At 29.8% G+C, this 22,632-nt stretch overlaps 9 protein-coding genes across 9 annotated transcripts; 4 read left to right on the plus strand and 5 right to left on the minus strand.

The window, feature by feature from the left end:
• Window positions 1-421: 421 nt before the first annotated feature.
• On the plus strand, window positions 422-901 carry PPL_03104 (uncharacterized protein; the record flags this gene model as incomplete). The annotated part of the gene is made up of 1 exon (XM_020574076.1): window positions 422-901. One exon carries the CDS (start codon window positions 422-424, stop codon window positions 899-901), a length of 480 nt encoding a protein of 159 aa, XP_020436148.1.
• Window positions 902-1,295: 394 nt separating this feature from the next.
• On the minus strand, window positions 1,296-1,778 carry PPL_03105 (uncharacterized protein; the record flags this gene model as incomplete). The annotated part of the gene is made up of 1 exon (XM_020574077.1): window positions 1,296-1,778. The coding sequence occupies one exon, from the start codon at window positions 1,776-1,778 to the stop codon at window positions 1,296-1,298; it is 483 nt and encodes a 160-aa protein (XP_020436149.1).
• A 625-nt stretch (window positions 1,779-2,403) lies between these two features.
• Window positions 2,404-4,489, plus strand: PPL_03106 (uncharacterized protein; the record flags this gene model as incomplete). Its single annotated transcript, XM_020574078.1, has 2 exons — window positions 2,404-2,805; window positions 2,867-4,489. 2 exons carry the CDS (start codon window positions 2,404-2,406, stop codon window positions 4,487-4,489), a joined length of 2,025 nt encoding a protein of 674 aa, XP_020436150.1.
• Window positions 4,490-4,690: 201 nt separating this feature from the next.
• Window positions 4,691-9,633, minus strand: PPL_03107 (uncharacterized protein; the record flags this gene model as incomplete). The annotated part of the gene is made up of 6 exons (XM_020574079.1): window positions 4,691-6,681; window positions 6,886-6,965; window positions 8,409-8,462; window positions 8,486-8,585; window positions 8,644-8,777; window positions 9,623-9,633. 6 exons carry the CDS (start codon window positions 9,631-9,633, stop codon window positions 4,691-4,693), a joined length of 2,370 nt encoding a protein of 789 aa, XP_020436151.1.
• A 2,245-nt stretch (window positions 9,634-11,878) lies between these two features.
• Window positions 11,879-12,467, plus strand: cbpH (EF-hand domain-containing protein; the record flags this gene model as incomplete). Its single annotated transcript, XM_020574080.1, has 3 exons — window positions 11,879-11,953; window positions 12,014-12,125; window positions 12,187-12,467. 3 exons carry the CDS (start codon window positions 11,879-11,881, stop codon window positions 12,465-12,467), a joined length of 468 nt encoding a protein of 155 aa, XP_020436152.1.
• Window positions 12,468-12,707: 240 nt separating this feature from the next.
• Window positions 12,708-13,380, minus strand: PPL_03109 (MAPEG family protein; the record flags this gene model as incomplete). The annotated part of the gene is made up of 4 exons (XM_020574081.1): window positions 12,708-12,797; window positions 12,970-13,216; window positions 13,263-13,297; window positions 13,330-13,380. 4 exons carry the CDS (start codon window positions 13,378-13,380, stop codon window positions 12,708-12,710), a joined length of 423 nt encoding a protein of 140 aa, XP_020436153.1.
• Window positions 13,381-13,610: 230 nt separating this feature from the next.
• Window positions 13,611-17,668, plus strand: PPL_03110 (uncharacterized protein; the record flags this gene model as incomplete). The annotated part of the gene is made up of 8 exons (XM_020574082.1): window positions 13,611-13,643; window positions 13,877-13,949; window positions 14,667-14,688; window positions 14,831-14,937; window positions 15,045-15,253; window positions 15,437-16,278; window positions 16,370-17,369; window positions 17,480-17,668. 8 exons carry the CDS (start codon window positions 13,611-13,613, stop codon window positions 17,666-17,668), a joined length of 2,475 nt encoding a protein of 824 aa, XP_020436154.1.
• A 209-nt stretch (window positions 17,669-17,877) lies between these two features.
• arsA (arsenite transport subunit A) lies at window positions 17,878-19,316 on the minus strand (the record flags this gene model as incomplete). Its single annotated transcript, XM_020574083.1, has 5 exons — window positions 17,878-18,083; window positions 18,184-18,322; window positions 18,395-18,499; window positions 18,595-18,876; window positions 19,023-19,316. 5 exons carry the CDS (start codon window positions 19,314-19,316, stop codon window positions 17,878-17,880), a joined length of 1,026 nt encoding a protein of 341 aa, XP_020436155.1.
• Window positions 19,317-19,623: 307 nt separating this feature from the next.
• omt2 (O-methyltransferase family 2 protein) lies at window positions 19,624-20,806 on the minus strand (the record flags this gene model as incomplete). Its single annotated transcript, XM_020574084.1, has 3 exons — window positions 19,624-20,125; window positions 20,220-20,382; window positions 20,461-20,806. 3 exons carry the CDS (start codon window positions 20,804-20,806, stop codon window positions 19,624-19,626), a joined length of 1,011 nt encoding a protein of 336 aa, XP_020436156.1.
• Between the last annotated feature and the right edge of the window lie 1,826 nt (window positions 20,807-22,632).

The following is a 22,632-nucleotide window of genomic DNA, read 5'->3' on the forward strand; positions in this document are numbered from 1 at the left end:
TTCTGAGAGCAATCCATACTTCGACAATTTGTCTTCAACGCTAACATCATCCTTTCTAGCATATTCTTTAGAACAAAAATTCAATTATCTAGTTAAAAGTGTTATTGTTTTCAACATTTTAATTTAAAAAAATTTTAATTGAAACTTATAGGATTAAGTTTATTATTTCTTAAGGTGTTAAAAATAGTATGGTATAGGAAATCATTCATATTTTAATTAAAATATCAAACAATAAAAAAAGGATAAAATTGTTATATTTTCTATTACTAATAAAAATAGTAACCACAATTTTTTTTTTCCTTCAGTTTTTTAAGTTAAAACTTATTGTATTAAGTTAATTATTGATCTCGGGTATAAATACCTCTTCTCTTTGAATAACTAAAGTTATCTTTTATTTATTTTAGAAATTGGAAAAAGAAATATGGGAAGTTCCTCCTCTAAAGCAGATATAACAAAAGGAAGAAAGGATGATGTCAGAGTTGAAGACAGAGAGAAAGATGTAAGAATTGTTGAAGTATGGATTGCTCTCAGAACATTAGATGGTTTTTGGTGTTTTGGTGCCAATCATTGGTCTGTCATCCTCAGACTCAGCAACGGACAATATGTTTGCTCTCAAAAGGAGACTCAGGGTTTCGTGTGGACGACCGTTTGGAATTCAATGAGATCGGCGGCACTCTCAACTTGGACAAATGAGAGTAATCCAACTAACCGTGTTAGAACCTCATGTTATGGTTATTGTGATTTCTCTTGGCATAAATTTCATGATTGGGTGCCACTGGGTGACAGTTATTATCTTGGACTTGATGATTGTCAGAACTTTGCAAGAGAAATTGTAAATATGATCACTGACAAATCAGTTGGAATGTTTCCATTAGAAGATGGTCCTACTTTTTATCCATAATAAAAAAAAGGGTTTTATGTAAATTCAATATTGATCATATCTTCATCAATCACCATTTATTGAAAGGAAACTATATAAATTAAAAAAATCCTCTTTCTTTTGTTCATCTTAAAACAAAAATCTTCAAATCAGTACTCCTTTGTAATTTTCCATCATTACCTTCAAACTTAATAATAAAATCCAAATAAATTTAATATTATTTATATTTTTAACAATATTTTATTTCTTCTTATTTTCTGACCTTGTAAAGTATTGTAAACTTCTTATCAACTTGAATATTTTGATTAAACTTGAAAGTTTTTTCATAAAATATTATATATTTACATAAATTTAGAGATCTTATCTTTGATTCAACTTTATTTTTTTCTAAACAAAATCAGAATTTTTTTCTTCTCTATGGATAAAAAGTAGGACCATCTTCAATTGGAAACCAACTAACTTTTTTTCCTGTTAGAATTCTTACAATTCTTCCTTCAAAGCTCTCACTATGGTCATTGAAAAGATTGAATTCATCACCGACTGGCACACAGTCATGAAACTCTCGCCAAGAGAAATTACAATCACCATAACATGAGGTTCTAACATGGGTAGATGGTACACTATCATTTGTCCAAGTTGAGAGTGCCGCCGATCTCATTGAATTCCAAACGGTTGTCCACACATAGCCCTGAGTATCCTTTTGAGAGCAAACATATTGTCCGTTGCTGAGTCTGAGGATGACATACCGACGAATTTTTTGAACAAAATTCAAAATCCCGTCTAACTCTCTTCGAGCAATCCATACTTCGACAATTCTTACATCTTTCTCTCTGTCTTCAACTCTGACATCATCCTTTCTTCCTTTTGTTATATCTGCTTTAGAGGAGGAACTTCCCATATTTTTTTCTTTTTCCTATTTCTAAAATAATTAAAAGATAACTTTAGATATTCAAAGAGAAGAGGTATTTATAACTAATATTTATACCTCTCATGAAACTTAATACAATAAGTTGTTTCAATAAAAAACTTTAATTTTTAAAATAATGTAGGAAACAAATAAAAAGAATAATGTGTTAATTATTTTTATCACTTTACTTTACTTCTTCATTTCTATGTTAAAAATCATTTTATTGCTAATTATCTGCACTTTTTGTGGCTTTTTCCAATTTCTGCTTCATTTAAGTTAGAGAGAAAATAAGATATAATCTCCATTTTAGAAAATGGGATGGGATATCTTCAATAAACCTACATTCGTTTATACACAAAAGATTACATGTGCATTTTAATTAAACTTTTAAGTTTGTTTATAAAGAATTAAATTTGATCGTGACCTTTTTTTTGTAGAACCGCAAAGAACCTTTAAAAAGCTTCTTTAAATCTTCAAATTTTCACAAAAAAGATTCACGAAACAATTAAAAAAAAACTTAAAAGTTTAATTAAAATAAAACCAATTGATTTTAGAGTTGTTTTTTACAATTTAAAGTCTTTTCAAAAATAATAGTTAGATATAAAATAATAAAAAAATGGCAAATGCACCACCAGACCCATACATATTGGGAGAACTTCCTCCTCCTGATGAAAATGTAATTCCTCAATTAGTAAAGCTACACGAGATTAGTTGTTTTGATGAGCACACAGACAAAGATACTGTTGGTTCAAAAACAGACAAGACCTTTCAAGATATTCTATTAAATCATATTGAAGACCCTTACCTTAAACATCTAGGCAAAGAGAAAACAAGAATTGATCCAAGGTTCAATGAAATTATTAATCAATATAAGGATTGGTTGAAAGAGGCAGCTAAACGAATTCTTCCACTACTGACATTCAAAAAGAATCTTAGACATCATAGAATCAATGAAATAGTTGTTCAAGGCGATTATCAACATTTTCTTAAAACTCCTTATGGTCCTAATAAAGAAATTGTAAATATTAAATTTACTTAAAAAGATAAATTTGAAATCTAATAGTATTCTTTCATATCAGGTATATCAAATTATAATGAAAGAAATTAGAAAGTTTTATTATGAAGCATTAATGCCAGCCTATTTAGATCAAAAAGAATATTGGGCAGAACAATACCAGAGATTTCTGGCATCAGATCTCAAAGTTTCACGTCCCGATAGAGCTAAAGGATCAAATATCTGCGCCATCTCCAGGTACATAAGCAATCTTAACCAAAAGTTTGAGATCTTAAACTTTGAATTGGCCAAACCAGTATTTGAGCGTGAAGTGGAATTCATTGCAGTCGATATGGTGGAGAATGATTTTAACAAGCACCTTGTACACCCAGATAAATTGGATCCTAAATTTATTGAAGATATAGTTGAGAATTTAGCTAAAGAATATTCATCAGACTTCCAACTATATTTACTTCATACTACGACTGCTAAACCAATTGCTCAGCTTATCATAGATAGCTACAAGGATGCGTTCCACAAAAATCCTACAACTCCAACCGAACTTACAGACCAATTGAGAAACAACATGGAAAGTAGTTTCACATCTGACATGATTAGGATCATTGGCGATGATGTATTCGCAAATGCAATCAGATTGTTCACTTTTGTCGCTTTGGCAATGTCAATCGTCGGTATTGGACATGCTTTTCTTTCTGGCGTCGAGCTAGGTACTGGTGAGATTCTATCATTGGTTGGAAATGCAACAAGAACTGTCATAACCATTGTTAGAAACTTAATGGATGCCGTTACTGTCATAGACAACTTTGTCAAACAAGCTATAAATGGTTTATTCAGTTTATTAGGTACATTAGGAGATTTTATCAGACTACACATACTTATTTTTTCGCTTGCTGGTACTGTCTTTCTTGCTTTTCTTGCTCTCATTCCGACCATTATGCAAATGATTAGCGATTGTAAGCATAAAAACTACCCAAGGTTGGCTTTCAATCTGGTCATAACAACTACAGTAATCGCATCCTTTGTTCTTATGACCTTCTTTAGCTTTGTTGTATTAATATCCACTCCTTTGGTATTCATTTTGGCGTTAATCAAAAACTGGGTTTTCCCTCAACCACTTGATGCACTCTATGACCAGATGCCAAGACACCAAAAAGACCTCATTGTCTTTTCTCGACTAAAGATTGCTAAACCAGATAGAGATAAAACAAGAAAGTTAATCTTTACCCAAGGAAAACAAACTACAGAGAGTAACGATAGTTTTGTGCTTGTCAAGGTGTTCCGTCATGGTTACTATTTGAAGCGTGCCAATGTAAATAATCCGAATCACAATGAATATTTGAAACCTAACCCAGATCCACAACGTATGACTAAGAAGTTATGGTGGGTCACTGAGACCGATTGGACTTATTCTGACCAACCACATCTATTCTATTTGCATGCCGTTGATCAATCGAAAATGATCAACTCTGAATTGGACGGCTCAAATCACAAATTTAATTTAATGACAATAACCGACAAGGGACAAAGAATGTTCCTTGGAATCAATAGACAAACTGGTGATTTCAGGTTCTTTAACAAGCCAACTGAAGTCAAGATTTCAGATCCACAACCACATCGACAACTACAACAAGAACAACAAGAACAACAACTACCACAACCAATGGTAAACAATGTTCGACAAGAATAATTTTTATTTTTATTTTTAACAAAAATTTTATGTAAAATAACGACTCTCCCTCCCACCTTTATTACCCTTTTTGGGTTTATTTCCATCTCGATTTTATCACTTCCTGGTTCCAAATATTCACTGAAAAAATAAATAAATCTGAACGATTATAAATTATCCCAAAATAAATTATATATTTCCTTTATTTTAATATATTATATGTTACATAACACTATTTCCTTGTGATAAATAGTCAGTGTGAAGTAATTTACATTGATTAGATGCTAGGTTGGTAAGAACTTTGTAATTGAACTTTAACTTGTTGAAATAGTCAATGGGACCACCTGCATAACCACCCATAAAGTATACATCTCCACCGGCGACACAGGCAGTACCCATGTCACGAGCGGGTGGTCTTGGCTCTTCGATTGATGGAGCGATCCATTGTAGAGTCTCTGTATCCAAAATATAAATATCGTTTGTAACACAATGACGAGGTTTACTTCCACCTCCAAAAATAAATAGGAATCGGCCCACTGCAAATGAAATGGCAAACGTACTCGTTTGAATATCACCTTGTGTCGCTGCTTTTGTCCAGTGGTTTCTGGTGGTATCGAAAATATGTATGTCATTGAATTTGTCTGTCCATCCGCTGGTTTCATTCCAGATACCACCACCGAAAAGATAGAGTTTACTTCCGATTGCAGTCATACAATGACCGGAACGAGCACATGGCTTGTCACCGGTGACTGTTGGCTGAGACCATGTCATGGTGGTGGTGTCGAGGGCATAGAGATCATCCAGTACCTGATAGTGTCCGAATTCATCGTTGTTGTTTCCACCAAAGATATACATTGTCTTGCCAACGGCTGATGCCGCATGGTTAGTTCTTGAGACTGGAAGACTTCCATTGATAAATTGCTTGGGGATGTTTGTCCAGATTTTGGTGGTTGGGTTGAACACAGCGAGATCAAAGTTGGATCCATGACCATCGAATCCACCAAATACAAATATGTTTTGATCAATCAAACATGAAGTGTGTCTCGAAAAGTTTGGGACACGATCACCTTTGATTTGTGGCTTTGAGAATGTATGTGATTCGGTATCGTAATAGATAATATCGTTGAAACGCTTGGTGTCGGTTTCTTGTCCACCAATGAATATAATCTTTCCATCGACATAGGTTGCTGTATGCTTGAATCGTTTAGTTGGTACTGCACCATAGTGTTTAGGTGCGATCCATTTAAAGCAATTGGGTGCATTGATAGCAACCTTTTCGAAATAATAGGTTTTGTATTCAAAGAGTGGATCATATCGATCGGCTGTGATCCATTGTCTTCGGAAACACTTCTTTTTCCAGAGGGTTCGCTCGTTAGCCAATCCGTAGAAATGTCTCGATACCATTGAAACACTCACCAAATCACTGGCATTCAAGAATGATAGGATTTTCAAAACAACTTCCTGAGGGAATAATTCAATGTAATAAAATTTGATGTTGTTGTTGATGGTGCTGGCGCGGTTGGTGTAGTTTTTGATGATTTGTGTATCGTTGTAGAAATTCTCGGGTGTCGAGTCAAACGAAGATGTCGAAGATCCCAACTCATTGCTTGCCGACGAACAAATCGAGTCATTACTCTCGCAATCCGATAATTCATATCCAAAGTGTGCAGAATTGCCATCTCCACTGTTGCTGCTGCTACTACTAGTACAAGAGTTGGATCTTGAGTAGTCTTCGTCGTCATCGGATGGTGCATATATTGAAATACTAAATTTTCTACGCAGACCTTGTAGACTTGATCGGAGGAAACCTCTTGGTGATCCCAAGGAGGAGGAAGAGTCGGTCGATTTATTCATTGAGTTTGATCTATTTAAAATGGGTGAGGATCTTGGTGATTGCACAGGAAATTGGTCTTGATTCATTTTGGTTTTCTTTCTAAGCGAAGAGGAAGAAGAAGAAGAAGAGGAGTTTGATGATGAAGATTCTGAAGAGGAATCTCCACCAACCCTGAATTTCGAAAAGAATGACATTTGTAATTGTATAATTAAGGAATTACTATTATTTAGATTATTATTAAAAAATGTATGATATCTATTGTTATTATTATTATTATTATTACTATTATTAAGTGACCTATATTGTTGGATCAATAGGAATGAATAATGATTCTTTTGTAAACGTAATAGAAATTCCGAATTGCTATTAATATATTGTACTAGTTTTCGATAAACGAATGTGATATAATTGAATTTCCAACTATATGTAATGTTACTTTTGTATTTGTAAACTATTTTATTCAATTTCAAAAAAATTGATTTTAAATTTATATTAAATAAATTAGTAAAATTATATATATCATTTTTTTCTAAACTATTATTAATATTTTTAATATTTTTTTTATTATTGTTCTGATTATTACTACTAATTTTATTATTATTACTGCTGTTTGATATTATTGGAATTTCATTGGTCGTACTGATTGGATCGGATCCAAATGTACTTTTATGAATATAAAACAATCTAATTGTAGATATCATTCTTTTTTGTTTAGTTTTTTTCTTTTTTGGAAAAAAGAAAACAAAGTGAAAACTAATAATGGAATGTATCAATTACTATTATACAAAATATAAAGAATAATTTAAAATATTATTTTTTGGATTTTTAAATTTTATTTATAAAAGATCCAAAAATAAAATTTTAATAATGCAGGTTTACAAAAAATAAAAATATGTTAAAGTTATAAATAAAACACTCTAACAATAAAATAAAACTTATTTAGTGAAATCAAACAAACAACTAGTGAATGCAAGGAAAATAATGAAAAAGAAAAAAGATTGGCATGCTTAGGAAAATAGGGAGAAGAATAAGAAGTAGTGCAAGTGTGGAGGGAAGGAAGTAGCTGACGCTAATAGTTTTAATGACTGCCTAAAAATATGTAACCTGTTCTTTTTGGTTTGGATATCTTTAAATGTACAAACAAAATTGTACTTATTGAAATATCTAACGTAGTATCAGGTGGGTGGGTAGTTTGTATCAACAGTATATTGTTTTTTTTAAAAAATACAACAACAACAACAGTAATAATAAACATATCTTTATCCAAGTACTGAGTGTCTATTGGATTTGTGGTATGATTGTTGTGGTGTGGGGTTGTTTTTATTGTTGTTGGTTTTTTTTTTTTTTATATGTTTGTTTTTGGATGAAGAGTATACAAGTAAAAACCGAATGTCTGCAATAAATGAGATAATTAAATTGTTTTCAAAAAAAGTGTATGATCAAATGAATTTATTAAAAACCAATACTATTCTTTAACCAACTATACACCTTGATTCTAACAAATCTTCAAGTATAATCTTTTCTTCTGTTTTTTTACCCCATTGAATATAATATAAAAACACTCACCACAAATTAACCATGAGAACAAATACATTCACAGCACTCAATCTTCACTTATTGTTTATAAAATAATAATCTAGATACAAAAGATATATATATTATGAAAATTTGATAGAATCTGACATATTGTTATAAATACATAGATGATAAGAAAGTTATACAACACACACACACCACAAACAACACAAGTAAATATTAATATTAACTTTGAAAGAAAGATAGTACTTTACTAGCTTAAACAGTACTGGTACTATTAATTTGGAAAAAATACAAATAGATCAAAAAAAAAAAAAAACTGAAGAGTGTTTGTGGTTGGTAACAATATGTTTCAAACACATAAAATTCAAGTTAACATGTGTTACGATATGATGTATGATTAAAATGATTATAGTGTGGTTAGTTGATATTTATTGGATATATAGACTAGTTGGTGGTGGATGAGGAGTAAAAAGGTGGAAGAAGGGTGTTGATTTAAAAACAAAATGGCAACCCTCTTTTTGACATATGCTTTCAACATGTCTAATACTAATAAGTATATCATATTACTGCAACATGTTGATGTTACTACATTCGTTGTTGGTTTGTAAAGATGTTTCAAACCTATTAATTAAATTAAGGAATACCAATGGCCGCTTCTTAAATAATGATTTGTTTTTTTTTTTTGGTATGAAGATGTTAAATTCGTGTCATCACCATTATTTAATGAGAGAGAGAGAGCTCTAACTAAATAATATATAAAACAATATGGTTTTGTAATTATCTAAAAAAGTGAACAGATTACAACTATTGATTCCTTTTGACAATGTTGATATTATTATAAATTGGGTGATTTGTTGATAGTGTGGTGGGATTATACTATTTAAATTATTAAGACTACGTATTACAACGACCAATAAACTAATTGAGTATACTAGACTAATACAACAGTAACAAATAAATTTGAAATTAAAGTAGAATTGGATTTTTTACTATTTCTGTAAACAACAAAAAGAACAATATTGGTTTTGTAAATTGAATTTCAAAAATGTTACTACCAATAACTTTAATTAGCTACAACTATTATTATTTTTGAGTATTGTCATGCTGATCACAATGAAACTCTATTATTAATTATTAAATTTTTTATCTCTTGCTTGACTAATAATAGGATGATTATTAATTATTACATACCAAAATATTGTAATAATATTTTTTTAAAATAAAAATATTGAAGTAATAATATATTCTTTAATCTAAATCTTCAGATTGAAATTGGACCTGGTTGGTTACCTTGAGATAAAAAATATTAAAAAAAAAAAAAAAATCTTTTGTTTTTTTTGGGACCGATGCAGTAATTGGTGGTGTGTTACAACGAAACTGGACTAAATTAATTGAATTTGTGGTTTTTTATTTAATTATTAATAATTTGAAATAATATATAAAAATAAATAAAAAATTATTAAATATAATTATTTGTTATAATATTACTTTTTGAAATAGTAGTAGAGGAAAAAACTCGATATAAATGAGTGAGGTTAGTGAAAGGTCCTTTTGTTGTGTTGTTTGGAAAAAAAATAATGTGGATGTGGTGGTACTATTCAAATGATTGAGATGATTTTTAGGTATCAACTATTTGGATAATGGTCAAATCAGAGTTGTAGGTTAATAAACTATTTTTTCAAATTATTATTATTATTATTATTATTTTTTTCTTGGATAGGTTGTTAGAATATGAATGGTACTCACACTGGTGCCCGGCAACTATACATATTTAAATTTACAATAGTTTCATAATTGAAAGACTTATTTGCAAATCATTTAGGTGTGGGTTTGAATAAAGTTCGTTTACGTTTTTTTTTTTTTTAAAAATTATTATTTTATTTTATTTTATTTTTTGAATAGAAACTATATAGTCTTTTATAATTGTTAAAAAAAAAAAAATCATTTGTTAAAAAAAAAAAATCATCAATCTGTTTAATCTTTCCAAAATTGGATTGGTATACAATAGCAAAAATACAACCAGTTTTTGAAAAAATCAAAAAGATTTTTTGTTGAAAGGCATTGGTCCAAAAAAAATATTCTCAATCTTTTGAAAAACGGGAAATAATTGATTTTTTTTTTTTTTTTTTAAACCGACATACTTACTTTTTAATAGTGGCCTATTTCGATTGTTGTTGATGATGATTGTTGTTGCGAAAAACCACTGATTTTCAGCGATTTAATTCGTAGAGGTATTATAATTTGTTGATACATTTTACTAGTTTTAAAATTGAAACAAAAAATGATGTCATAATAATTTAGTTATTGAAGAATCATTCACTTTCCTAGGGCAAAACACCTATATTCTAAACACTTTACTATTTATTGAAGTTAGTAAATTATTATCTCTTTGTTGTTAGATTTAAAAAAAGAAAAATATAATGTGGGATTGTTAAGTTTTCAGAGGATCCTTTGAAAAACAAAAATTTTTGCGCCAAATTATTTATTTATTTTTTAAAATGATTTTAAATATGTTATAGAAGAATGAAAAGATGCAAAAATTTCTGTTAAAGTTTAAGTTGAATTGACAGGGTCGAAGGAAACAAAAATGGATGGTCAGTGAGGAAATTGAAATAATAGATGAAAAGTTTCGACTTATGCCTTGGACATATTGTTCGAAGTAATTGAGAAGGAACAAATTATCGTGGTAGCATTAGTATTAGTAATAGTAGCGGTATTAGAAGTAGTAGCATTTAGCTTCAAAAATAAATCATAAAAGCAATAGTGTTGAATTCATGCAGGTGTGAGGTCTGCTATTTTCTTATCATGAGAAAAACATGGAGTGAAAAAGTCAATCTAATTGTAGATATAAGTAACAACTGGTCTTGGTTGAAATGCAGAAAGAGAAGATGCATATTTGAATCAATTCAAGCAGAAGTAGCTAAATAACCTAGCTTTTATGTTATTATATCAAAAGCATGTCATTATAGTTATGGTTGGGAGAGTTGGATGTAATAGGTGATGTATTTGATTCCCTCAACTTTAAGAATCATCGATGGAACAAGAGAAGCAGCAAGAAAAGAATCAAGATAAGAAATAATACAAGAAACAAAAGAATATAAATAAAAATTTAATATCGTTGTTTTTCATTTTTAATCTATTACATCACACTCTCTATCACGTTATTCGAATCGATTTCTTGAGATCAAGATTATAAAGAGTTGAAGTTAAAAAAGAAGATGAAAAATAAAAAAAGCAAGTAAATGATAAACAACACCCCCAATATAATTATAAAGAACAACAAAAAGAAAAAATTAATTAACACCTTCTCTTACCCAGCACCCCAAAAATTAAAAAAAGTAGATAAATTTTATATTACTTTTTGTTTTTTTCTTATTGTTATTTTCATCTAATTATTCTTTTAACTCATTGTAAATGTTAATCACATTCATTTTAAATGCATATTGGTTTAAAATGATATACCACCGATATGAAATTTAATTTATATTTAAAAAAAATGGGGTGGTTGAACAGTTTAATTTGTTTTTAAGTTGCTATAATGCACCCAACATAACTTCAAATTTAATAACACTTTGAAGTGGAAATGATCATTTTACAAATTACAATCACAAGAAATCATTCATACATTTGATTCAAAAAAAAAAGAAAATTGCAAATTCATTTATTATTTGTTAAAATAATTTAAACCCACAACTGACTTGACATAGAGAAAATACGCTTCTGCAGTACAAACTTTTTTTCACATCGCTTTGTTTCACTAGGTATAATTGGCTTTTAAAAATTTAAAAAAGTTATTATTCTAAATATTGAATAGATCCATTTTTGGAAGTGGCCAATTTACACTCACAAATTAAATTGCATAAATTAAATTTCTGCTCTTGCATAGTACAGTGATCATCAACAAAAAGTGGAGATTTAAAAATAATTATTTAAAAAAAAACATGTTGTTTTGAATATAAATAGTGAATTCATTTTAATCCAAAGTATTCTTTCCTTTATTTATATAAATATTTAATATATATCTTTTTTTTAACAAAATGTCCGTATTTGACGAAATTGATGAAAATGTCAAGAAGTTCTTAGACAGATTTGATGGAAATGGAGATGGAGAGGTATGAGAATAAGAAAATTATAAATTTTATTAAAATAAAAACTAACATTATCTCTAATAGGTATCTTTTGATGAAGTTGTCAACAAATTGACTGCCCAGAAAGTCAAAGATCCACAAGGAACTGCTTACAAAATCTTCAAGCAAATTGATGAGAATGGAGATGAAAAAATCAGTATGTAAAATTAAAAAATAGAATCTTTTAAAAAAAATGTATTAATTAAAATCTAAAATAGCCATCAATGAACTCAGAATGAATTCCAACAAATTCAAGAAAAATGAAATTGATCAATTGATCAAGAAAGAAATCGAGTTTTTCTTTAAAAACTATGATGTTGATAACGATCAAGTTTGTACTTTTGAGGAGGTTTATAATTTCTATGAAAAGAGAGGAGATAAGCGCCCAGAAGCTAGAACCATGGCTATTTTTTCTGCTTTTGACAAGGATAAATCAAGCACAATTACCAAGGAAGAATGTAATACCAGATTCTTGAACAAGAAGTTTGGTCAAGTATAGAAGTACTCCAATACCTTTCTTCATTCGGAATTATTTCAATTCCTCAAAAAACAAATAAAAATAAAAATTGATGATTAATCATTAAAATAAGTATTCTATTTCTCTTTTTATCGAATAAATAATAATTTAATATAAGTTTAAACCATGATTTCATTTATAGTGTTGAAAAATCATTTTAAACTTAAATTTTATTTTAATTATAATATTATATGAAATTTAACCTTAAACTATCATCACCTATTATGATTGAGGAGAACAGTACAAACATGTTTCTGATGAATCCAGATGCCAAAATAATAGCAGATGCTCTTTTCGAAATACTTCGTCAGACTTTAAAAGTAAAAATTTAAACAAAATGAAGGAATGATTTATCTAACAACTTTTTTATTTCAATTAATTTTTAAATAAAATTTTCTTTTTTTTTATAAAATTATTTAAATCCAATATACAAACAAGCAGTTGCAGACAGAGAAATAGAGAGAAAAGTAGAAATCGTTCCTACAGGACGACCTGGGCCAAGATGATTATGTTTACTTAGACCAATAGCATGAGATATTCTTCCAATAGTGAATATAGCCAATATAAATTGTAGGTATTTAGAATTAAAACCTTGAATTTCTAGCAATCCAGCCAACATTAATTGAAGTGGAACATATTCAATAAAGTTTCCATGAGATCGAATAGCAGCAAGGAGTTTACTATATTTTCTACTATCAAAAGCAATACCATCTTTTTTGGCGCTAACATAACTATTTTTTTTTTTTGGGGATAACTCTTTTAAAAGTTCAAAAGTACCATCTCCAAGTGGAACCTGATGAGCAAATCTTTCTCTAATGACATTAAAAAACAAGCCTAGATATACAAAGCTTAACAAACCAGTATAGGTAGTAGTTATTGGTAAGCTAATATTCATATTGTTAGAAGTTTTAAAATAAAAATAGAAATAAAATAATATAAGTCAATTTTAGAATTTATTGATTTAAATAGTTTAAAGTTAATTAATTAATTAATTAAAAAAATTTATCTTGTAAATTGTCAGTTTCAAATTCATCATGCAAAAATTTTTGTTTATTTGATTGGGGTGATCTAAAAGATTTATTTTTATTTTAAATAAATCAAAAGGTTGTTAAATTATTTAATTTAATGTTTTTAGATTTCAAATACTCAACCTTATTAGTAAAAATATTTTATTTCTTTTTGGACATCCTTTGTTGATTTTCTCTAAAGCAGCATGGTTATAACTGTATTTTCCAAAACCTGTGGGAATGATCCGTCTTTAATACCATATTCATGGAGTATAGTGATGTTGATTCATTTAACTTTTTGATCTATTGATACAAGAAATCTTTGATATACCTTCATCCTTTAATGGCTGACAGATTTCACCCATTGGTATTTATTCATCATAGATGTCCTCAAGTTATTCCTTTCAAAGGAATACTGATGAAAAACCACTGATTTTCCGAGATTTAAATCGTAGAAGTATAATTGCGCTGATCTTACTTAGTTTTAAAATATGGAATTTTTTTAATTTGGCAGTTATCAAATTTTTTTAAATGTAAATAACAAACTTATTTGTATCATATAAAATAAATAAATGAAAAAACAGTCGATTGTTGTTGACTCAATTGATATTATTATTTCAGATGAGATTTTTTTTTGTTTTTTTATAACAACTAATTTTTATGTGTTTGTTGATTCATTAAAAACATATGTATATATTTACTCGTTTACCACAAAACCAAAAGAAAGATAAAAAAACAAATATTTATTGAAATTGAAATTTGTTTAAAAAAAAAAAATCGATTTATTTTATTTGTTTATTTATTTTTTTATAGGTTGTCGAAAAAATAAATCTAAAATCAAAAACAACTTGTTTACTCACTTTTTTTTTTTATTACAATTTAATACGATACACTGACATAATTAGTATTCGAATTTTCAATAACAGTTAATTCAATTAAGATTCAAGAAAAAAACAATAATATAAATTAAAAAAAAAGAAAAAACAAAACTTTGAAAATTTTTTAATTTAAATTAATTTTTTCTAAAATAAAATAAAAAACAAACAAACCAACAACAACATCCTAAAAAGCAAAATAAAAAGTGAAAAGGTGAACTTTGACACCACAGCAGCAGCACCAACAGCAGTAGATAATAATAGAGTTTATTAGATCACACAGCAATACATAAATACAGCAACTACAACTACAACTACAGAGCAAGTCATTGTTTGAATAACAACAATTCGTTTATTTGAAAATTTGGAATCTCGTAGTTCAAGTTTTAGGTTTCTACCTAATATTCTCGGTAATAGTTGTGGCATCATTCTTCAAATTCGACAACTTCAAATCCTTCCTCAGGAAACTATCAACTACATCAAACGAAGAAGACTACGTTGAGAAAGACTCCATTAAAGCAGCAGTGGCCACTCTTACAAACAAGAAAAAAAGAACATTCGAACCAACCGGTATGTTTAATACATATAAACAAAGATAATATTTAAAGAAGATTATATATATAAAAGACTCAATTTACTTATTGTACCTATTTATTTTTAATTTATTTATTTATTAGAAATGGCTTCTAATACAGAACGACTTAAGAAGGCATTATCAGATGAAACCTACGATGATATCGATGGTGTTGTAGATAGCGATACAAACGATCAGATGGTCGAAGAAGATGACGACATCCCAAAGGGAATGTGCGTTGAATGCACAGATCAACCTGCCTCAATTCATTGTGATCAATGTCAAGATGATCTTTGTGAAGTCTGCGGATATGTAGGTTTAATTATATCATCTTAGTTATTTAGTTTAGTTACTTTAGTTAGTTTAGTTAACTTTTAAGGGATAATGACAGAAAATAATAATAATTGTTGGAAACAAAATAGAAAAAAAAAAGAAAACAAAAAAAAAAGATAGATTTCTAATATTTAAAAATTGTTATTATTTATTTATTAATAGTCAATTCATAGAAGAGGTAAAAGAAAGCTACACACCTATACTGATTTACTGTCTGGTTCTGCTTTGAAAAGCTTTGAGAATGGACCACACAGACCATCGGGTTCAACTTCATCGGCAGGTGAGAAGCTGCATCAAATCTCGACAAGTAGGTACTTAAATTTAAATAAATCCGCTATAACATCGACAACAACAACTACAACTACCGCAGGAATGCCAAAGATGACAATGAACATCTTGGGTAATTCAGTTTTTAATAAATCTATATTCAATTTACATAATAATAATAATAATATCCATCACTTTTCACCACTCCCAAACAACAACAACAACAACAATCACAATAATAATAATAATAGTAGTAGTTTTGTTGGTGATTCTTTACACAGCATCAGTAGTACTAATAACAATATTAATCATAATCATAATAATAAAGGTTTGGGAGTTGGTTTCGGTGCTGATCCACTCAAGAGTCATCGTAGTTTCACTCAGATGGTTCACGACAGCAATAGCGCAGCTGTAAACGGTGGTGCCAACGGACACAGAAAAGATGACGATGACGACGACGAAATTGACGAAGAGGAAGTCAATCGTTATATTCGTGTACCAAAGAGCATGACTGACACTGTCAAGAGTCTCAATCAGGCCTACTTTATGGAACGTTCCAAATATATTCCAGTTCGTCTCTCACTCCAGGAGCGTAATCTTCTTCGTCTCTTGGAGGCATCACTCCACGTCTCTGAATACACCGATAAAGTTGACATTCAAATTTCAAATCGTCCAAAGCGTATCAACGATCAATTGCGTCATATCTGTGCTATTCTCTGTGGTTTATTAGTTGCCAGGTAACTATCTATCGATATATTAATTTAAAAGCAATTGCCTCTATTCATTTCATTCTAACATAATTGTTTACCACTATATATGTATATTTAGTGATTTCAAGAAAGGACAACAATTAGTTGAAAAGAAAGATTTCTCAGATAATGAAATGTTTTTCCAGACTGTCTTTGAAATCGGTAGAAGACACAAGATTATGAATCCAGCAAAGATGAGAGCCGAATATGGTAAGATGATCCATTTGTTGCAAGACTCTAGTCAACGTGAGATTAGAGATGCACTTGGTTTGGAGTTGGTATCCGACTTGAAGACTGTCTATGCGGTGTTGGAGGAGTGCGATGGTCTCAAGCTCCTGAGCGATCCACTGTTGGATGTCGCCACCCGAGAGGTCTTGCCAGACGGTAAGCAACGTCATGAAATCCAACACGACATCAAGGTAAAGGAGAGAGCCATCAAGATGCTCTCAAACAAATACGCTTCATCGACATTGTCGACCGACCAAATCGAGCAGTGCATCTATTCGATCGGTGACAATCACACCTATCTCAGAGAGAACCGTGACTCTGTGAGAAAAATGATTAAATATCTAAAGACTTACTTTGATCCAGAAAACGAAGAACAATATTTCTCTTTGCGAATCACACCAGGACAAGCCGGTGCTCGTCTGAATCACTCACATCAAAAGCAATATATGTACGTCTATCAATCACTCACACTCTGGAAGAAGATTCTTCACGACATGTTCCGTCTCTGGTACTTGGCAGAGTACGATTTGCTCCGTGGCAACTCTTACTCACTGCGTAACACCGGTCAAGGTTTGAACCGTATCCAGGCGGCACCAAAGATTTCATCGGCCATGGGCAAGATTCTCCATTCCGCTCAAACCAAGGTTGGACAATACTGGGTTGGTTCTTCCGTTGTACATCTTGGAGATCACAATGTACCGAATGCACTCACATTCATCGACAAGTACACTCAGATATCACGTATTCTCAACCCAATAGTTATTGCAATTGATTTTATTCCAAAGATTAAAGATCCAGGTCTCCAAACCTATATTTTAAATACTTTTGGTAGTCAAAAGAATTTAGTAAAGGTAACTATCTCGCTCACTCAATCAACAAACGTGCTTACATAACCAACAAAATACTTGATTACTAATCATTGATGATTTTATTTATCAAATCATTTCCACAAATAATACAGTTAATTTTAAGTGACTTTTTCAAACATGCATTCGATGGAAGTGGTGCAGATAACTTCTTTGATGCAGGTTCATGTATCGATGGTAGATTGACATCAGCTTGGAATTGGTGTTCAAAGATTGAAAAGAAGAACTACTACAGTATATTTTTATTATCTGGATTCAATGGTTTCGATGGTTCATTTAACTAAAGAAGTTGGCCAAACAAAAGACCATTCTTCTGGCCAACAATCTTTTGAAACAAAAAAAAAAACAAACAAACTTTTCACCCAATAAATTTATAAATATTATTACTTATGTCATCATTACATTATATTCAATATATATATATATAAATATTTGCTTTGTGATTATAATATAATATATTATTAACATTTTTGTTTCTTTCTAAAAATTTGATTTATTGATTTTCAGTTGGGAGAACAACTGGTTTGGATGGATCGTATGGTACGGTCAAGAGTTCAGAGAAAATGGTGAGTGATGGTACACCTCTGATTTCAGCTTTCAAAAGTGGCATCTTGGTTACGTGGAAATCCATGTAGAGATCGGCCATCTGATCAATATATTTCTTTTGCATCTTACTTCTTGCATGACACAATCCACATTCTATATAAGGGAACATTCAAAAAAGAATGAGAATTCGTAATTAATTAAAACATTGATTCTAGACTAATCTGGTTAGATTCATTTCAATCACACAACTTACCATTCTCTGGGTAAACGATTTGATTTACAATGATGTTCTGTACATCCATATCCAACTTTGTCAATTGTTGAATCAATCTCTCGGTTTCATAAAGTGAAAGGAATTCTGGAATACATACTGGTACGAATGTTGTTACATCCTTTATAAATAAAATGTTAATAATAGTTTGATTCTTTAAAAAAGTGTACTATATATACTAAATTGTACATACTGGATTCTTAAATTGAATATTAACTTCTTCGATTGTCTTTTTGATTGATGATATCTTTGAATTGATTTGCTCTGGTGAGTGTTCAGATCCAACAACATTTCCAAACTAAAATTGAATGAATGAATGAATGATTGAATGAATGAATGTATAAGTTTATGATTTATATGTATCGTTACAATATTTCCTTTTGCTTTACTTACAGTTGAGAAAAGTCCTGATAAATTGTTATCCATAAACTTGGCGATACCTTTGTCGAGTAATGATGGAATTGAAAGGAGACGAAGAGTATGACCAGTTGGTGCTGTATCGAAAACAATAACAGAGAATTTCATATCTTGAACGAGTTTCATCACCTCTGCAAAACTCATTGCTTCATCTACACCCGGAATAGACATTGCAAGCTCTTGGAAATCCATTAATCCACCTCCATTCTGTTTATTGATAAACTCTGGTGCATCATGATCTGGTGTTGGATCTATTTCCTATAATAATTATATAAATAATACATATGTATTAATATTATTTGCTTTCTGCTTCTAGTTTCTAGTCTTTCACTATTAATAACTACTACTACTACTACTAGTGATAGGTTGTTGTTGTTGTTTGTTAAATCAAATTAAATTCATACCATACAAAAGAGGTTTGGAAAACCATTGACTAAAGATGGGTGCTTTGTGAACTTTTGACCGAAAGCATCACTGAGATTGTGTGCAGGATCAGTTGAAATCAACAATACTGACTCTTTTACTTTGGCCAATTGAATAGCAATACTACATGATGTGGTTGTCTTACCGACACCACCCTTTCCACCAACAAATATCCACTTTAATGTATCTTTTTCAAGTAAGTTATTTATTGTTGGTTCATAGTCATCAAAATCACCTGTATTTGTTGTTGTTGTTGTTGTTGTTGTTGTAGACATTGTTATTATATTAATACTATTATTATAATTAGTTTAAAAAAATAACAAAAATTACAAATTAGAAAAAAGTTTTATTTTTTTGTTTTTTTTTTTAATATTTTAAAAATAAATTCAACTAGTTTTGAAGTGTCAAACTTAAATTAAATTATATATCTCTGTACTTTTGGATATACTTTAGTAAAGTATTTATAATATTATATTATAAATAAATAAATAATAAAAATGAAACTAAAGAGTTGTGTGTGTTGTTTGTTTTTTTAGATGAAAATTAGATGAATTTTCGAAAAAGATTCTTTTGTGGATCACTCTATGTCTTTTTTGTGAGAATAATGAGTGGTTGTGTCATGAAGGATTGTGATCTTTTGATGCTTTCTATTTGGAATCCTGCTTTGTCTACTAGATCGTGCCATTCTTTGAGGTTGCGCTCTCTTCCTCCAAACAGCTGTAACATGTTGACGTCAAGCCATGCGATAAAATTACTTGCAAGCTTCTCGTGAGCACTGTCCTGATCGTCAATGATGTAATCGATGATATAGATTCTGCCGTCTTGTCGCAACGATTTCGATGCTGTCTTTAAAATCTCTATGCATTTGTCTTCTGACCAATCGTGTAGGATACTCTTTAAAACATAGCAATCCGATTCCGGTACCGATTCAAAGAAACTACCACCAACCTCAACATACCTAGAATCCAGTTGCTCTCCACTTTCAATTGAATTCACATGCTTATTCTTTTCAATGATAGCGACCATATCAAAATTAATACCTTTTTCAATGTTCTTATTTACTTTTAATATTTCTTTAAGTAAACTTAATTATATATTGAGAATGATGATGGTGATGATGTTAACAAATATATGTTAATTGGTGAAATTAATTTAAAAAAGATAAACAATATCCTTACACTCCTTTAGACCCACCAAGATCTGTAACAATCTTAAACTTTGAAAAGTCGGCAAGTCCGATGATTTTGTGAATTGTTAGCGATGTCAGACTTGACATTGAATCGGCAAAGAGATTCATAGTGTCTGGATTCTTCTCAAGGTGATCCCAGAAGCTAGGCTCTCCTAGAGTTTTGTGGCATTGCGTGTGACCGACTTTCAGTGTGTCCATGAGTGATCGCCAACCGCAGCTATACGACTCACTACCACGCATTAAGAAGTAAGAGTGCAACGTTTTGTCACGTGCAAGGTAAATGGATCGAGGTGAGTTTGAAAATACTCTTGGTGAGAGTTCTCTGAACATTCCGTCTTTGGAGAGTGCACGCATCACGCGGTATAGAGCATCGGCATCAACGTTGACTTCCGCTGCCAGTGACTCTACTGACCTCGAAGCATCGAGTGTTTTACCAACCCTGCCAAATATGTCCAGCTTCAACATGACCTCCATTGAATTGGCAATGAAAATGCCTCTGCTGTAATCCAAAAGACTTTTCAAATTCTCACAGTCATCGTCGCCACCTTCATTTACAAAAACATTACTTGATTGCATTGTTTAGCCGCTAGTTAGCCAGAGTATTTTGTTTTGAAGTAGAATTTTAAGTAATTGTTTATAAAAACTATTTAAATGCTTCACTCAGACATAACTTTAAAAATATAAATACAACAACTTTTGGAAGGAAAAAACATAACAAAATTGCGTCAAATATTAAAATAATGGATTTTTTTTATTTTTAATTTTGTTCACCCAACCATAATAATAATAGTAGTATTAGATATGAGCAAAAATTTATAATTTAATTGTTCTGACACTCGTTGTCAATACCAATATTAATCAAACAACAACAACAACAAAAAAAAGTGTCAGTTTGTAAAATGAATTGCATGTTATTTTATGTTAATATTATTAGATTAATATAATAATGTACACTGGGTTTTGTTGTAAGTTGTTTGAACACATATCATGTGTCTGGTCAAATATGGTAAAAAATACAAAATAATTAAAATGATCAAATTTAAAAAAAAAAAAAATTTTAATTATTTATTTGGAATTGTATAAACAAGTGAATGCAATGTATTTACTGTTGCCAAATCAATCAGTGTCAGAAATCAAAACAAACAGGGAGTTAAACCAGTGATTTGAACTGAAAAAAAATATCCATTAAATCATTGTAAATAAAAAAAAAAAAAAAGTTTGTAAAATCATTAAAAAAAAAAAAAGCCTTTGCTCTTTTGTATTCTTGCAGCGCCAGTGTTAAAATGCACAGGCATCACACAAATAAAGAAGAAGCACCCAGAGTTTTTTTTGTTTTTTTTTTTGATTTCAAGAAAAAAAGCTTACCAGGACCACCCACCCAGTTGAATTTTTTTTTTTTTATTGACTAATAATCAGCTCAGAAACAAGTGAATTAATTGACAACAATAAAAAGAAAAAAAAAACCAAGCTTCAACTTAAATTTTTTCGACACTAAAAAACAAAACTATTCATCCTAATTTTCAGTATTCAAACAATCACAATTTTTTATATCACAATTTTTATTTTTATTTTTATTTTTTTAAGTGTGAATTAATTCATATCAATAAATTCACAGACACACAAAATTATAACATTTTATTTTTGCACCAATTTTTTTTTACCAAAAATCTTGATTTTGATTAAATAATATTTATAAATAAAACAAATAGACATATTTAAATTAAAAAAAAAAAAAAAGAAAAATACAAAAAAAAAGAGAAATCAGTTCAGTTAGAGTATAATATTAGTAGTAGTTGATTTTTAAAAGTAAATTAGCAAATTGGCAGCAAACAGTAATAAATAAATTTGGTAATATCAACAACGACAACAGATTTCTGGAATAGAATATAAAATTATTACAATTTCATTTATAAAAGTATGTTTTATAAATCTAATCTTTGCAATAATAATGAAAAATTTCACACCAACCCCTCACTGCTACAGTATTTTATAATTATACAACCAACCACCCACCCTTTCACTTTATACCATAGAAACAAAAATCAAACAGACATATAATTAATTAGAGCATCTCATAATATTTTGTTTCAAAATTTTTATTTTAACATATTTATGAGCCTGGGAGTTCATTCTACCAGACACTGGTAATGGATGGAATTAAAAATGACTCACTTTTATTACTATCATGATAGCAATAATAAACTATAACGAATCACACAACTTACCTTTTAAATCAAATATTAAATTCACGTTTGCATTTTGTTTAGTTTTATTAAATGAGTAAAAAATCTTAGCAATCTTAAAAAAAACCAAAAAAAAAAAAATCACACTATTTTCCTACACACTATTTTAGTAACACACCAAAAAAATATGTCGGCACAAAATTTTTGAATTAATTCTTC

Source organism: Heterostelium album, assembly GCF_000004825.1.
Source record: "Heterostelium album PN500 unplaced genomic scaffold PPL_scaffold3, whole genome shotgun sequence".
Taxonomy (NCBI): domain Eukaryota; phylum Evosea; class Eumycetozoa; order Acytosteliales; family Acytosteliaceae; genus Heterostelium; species Heterostelium album.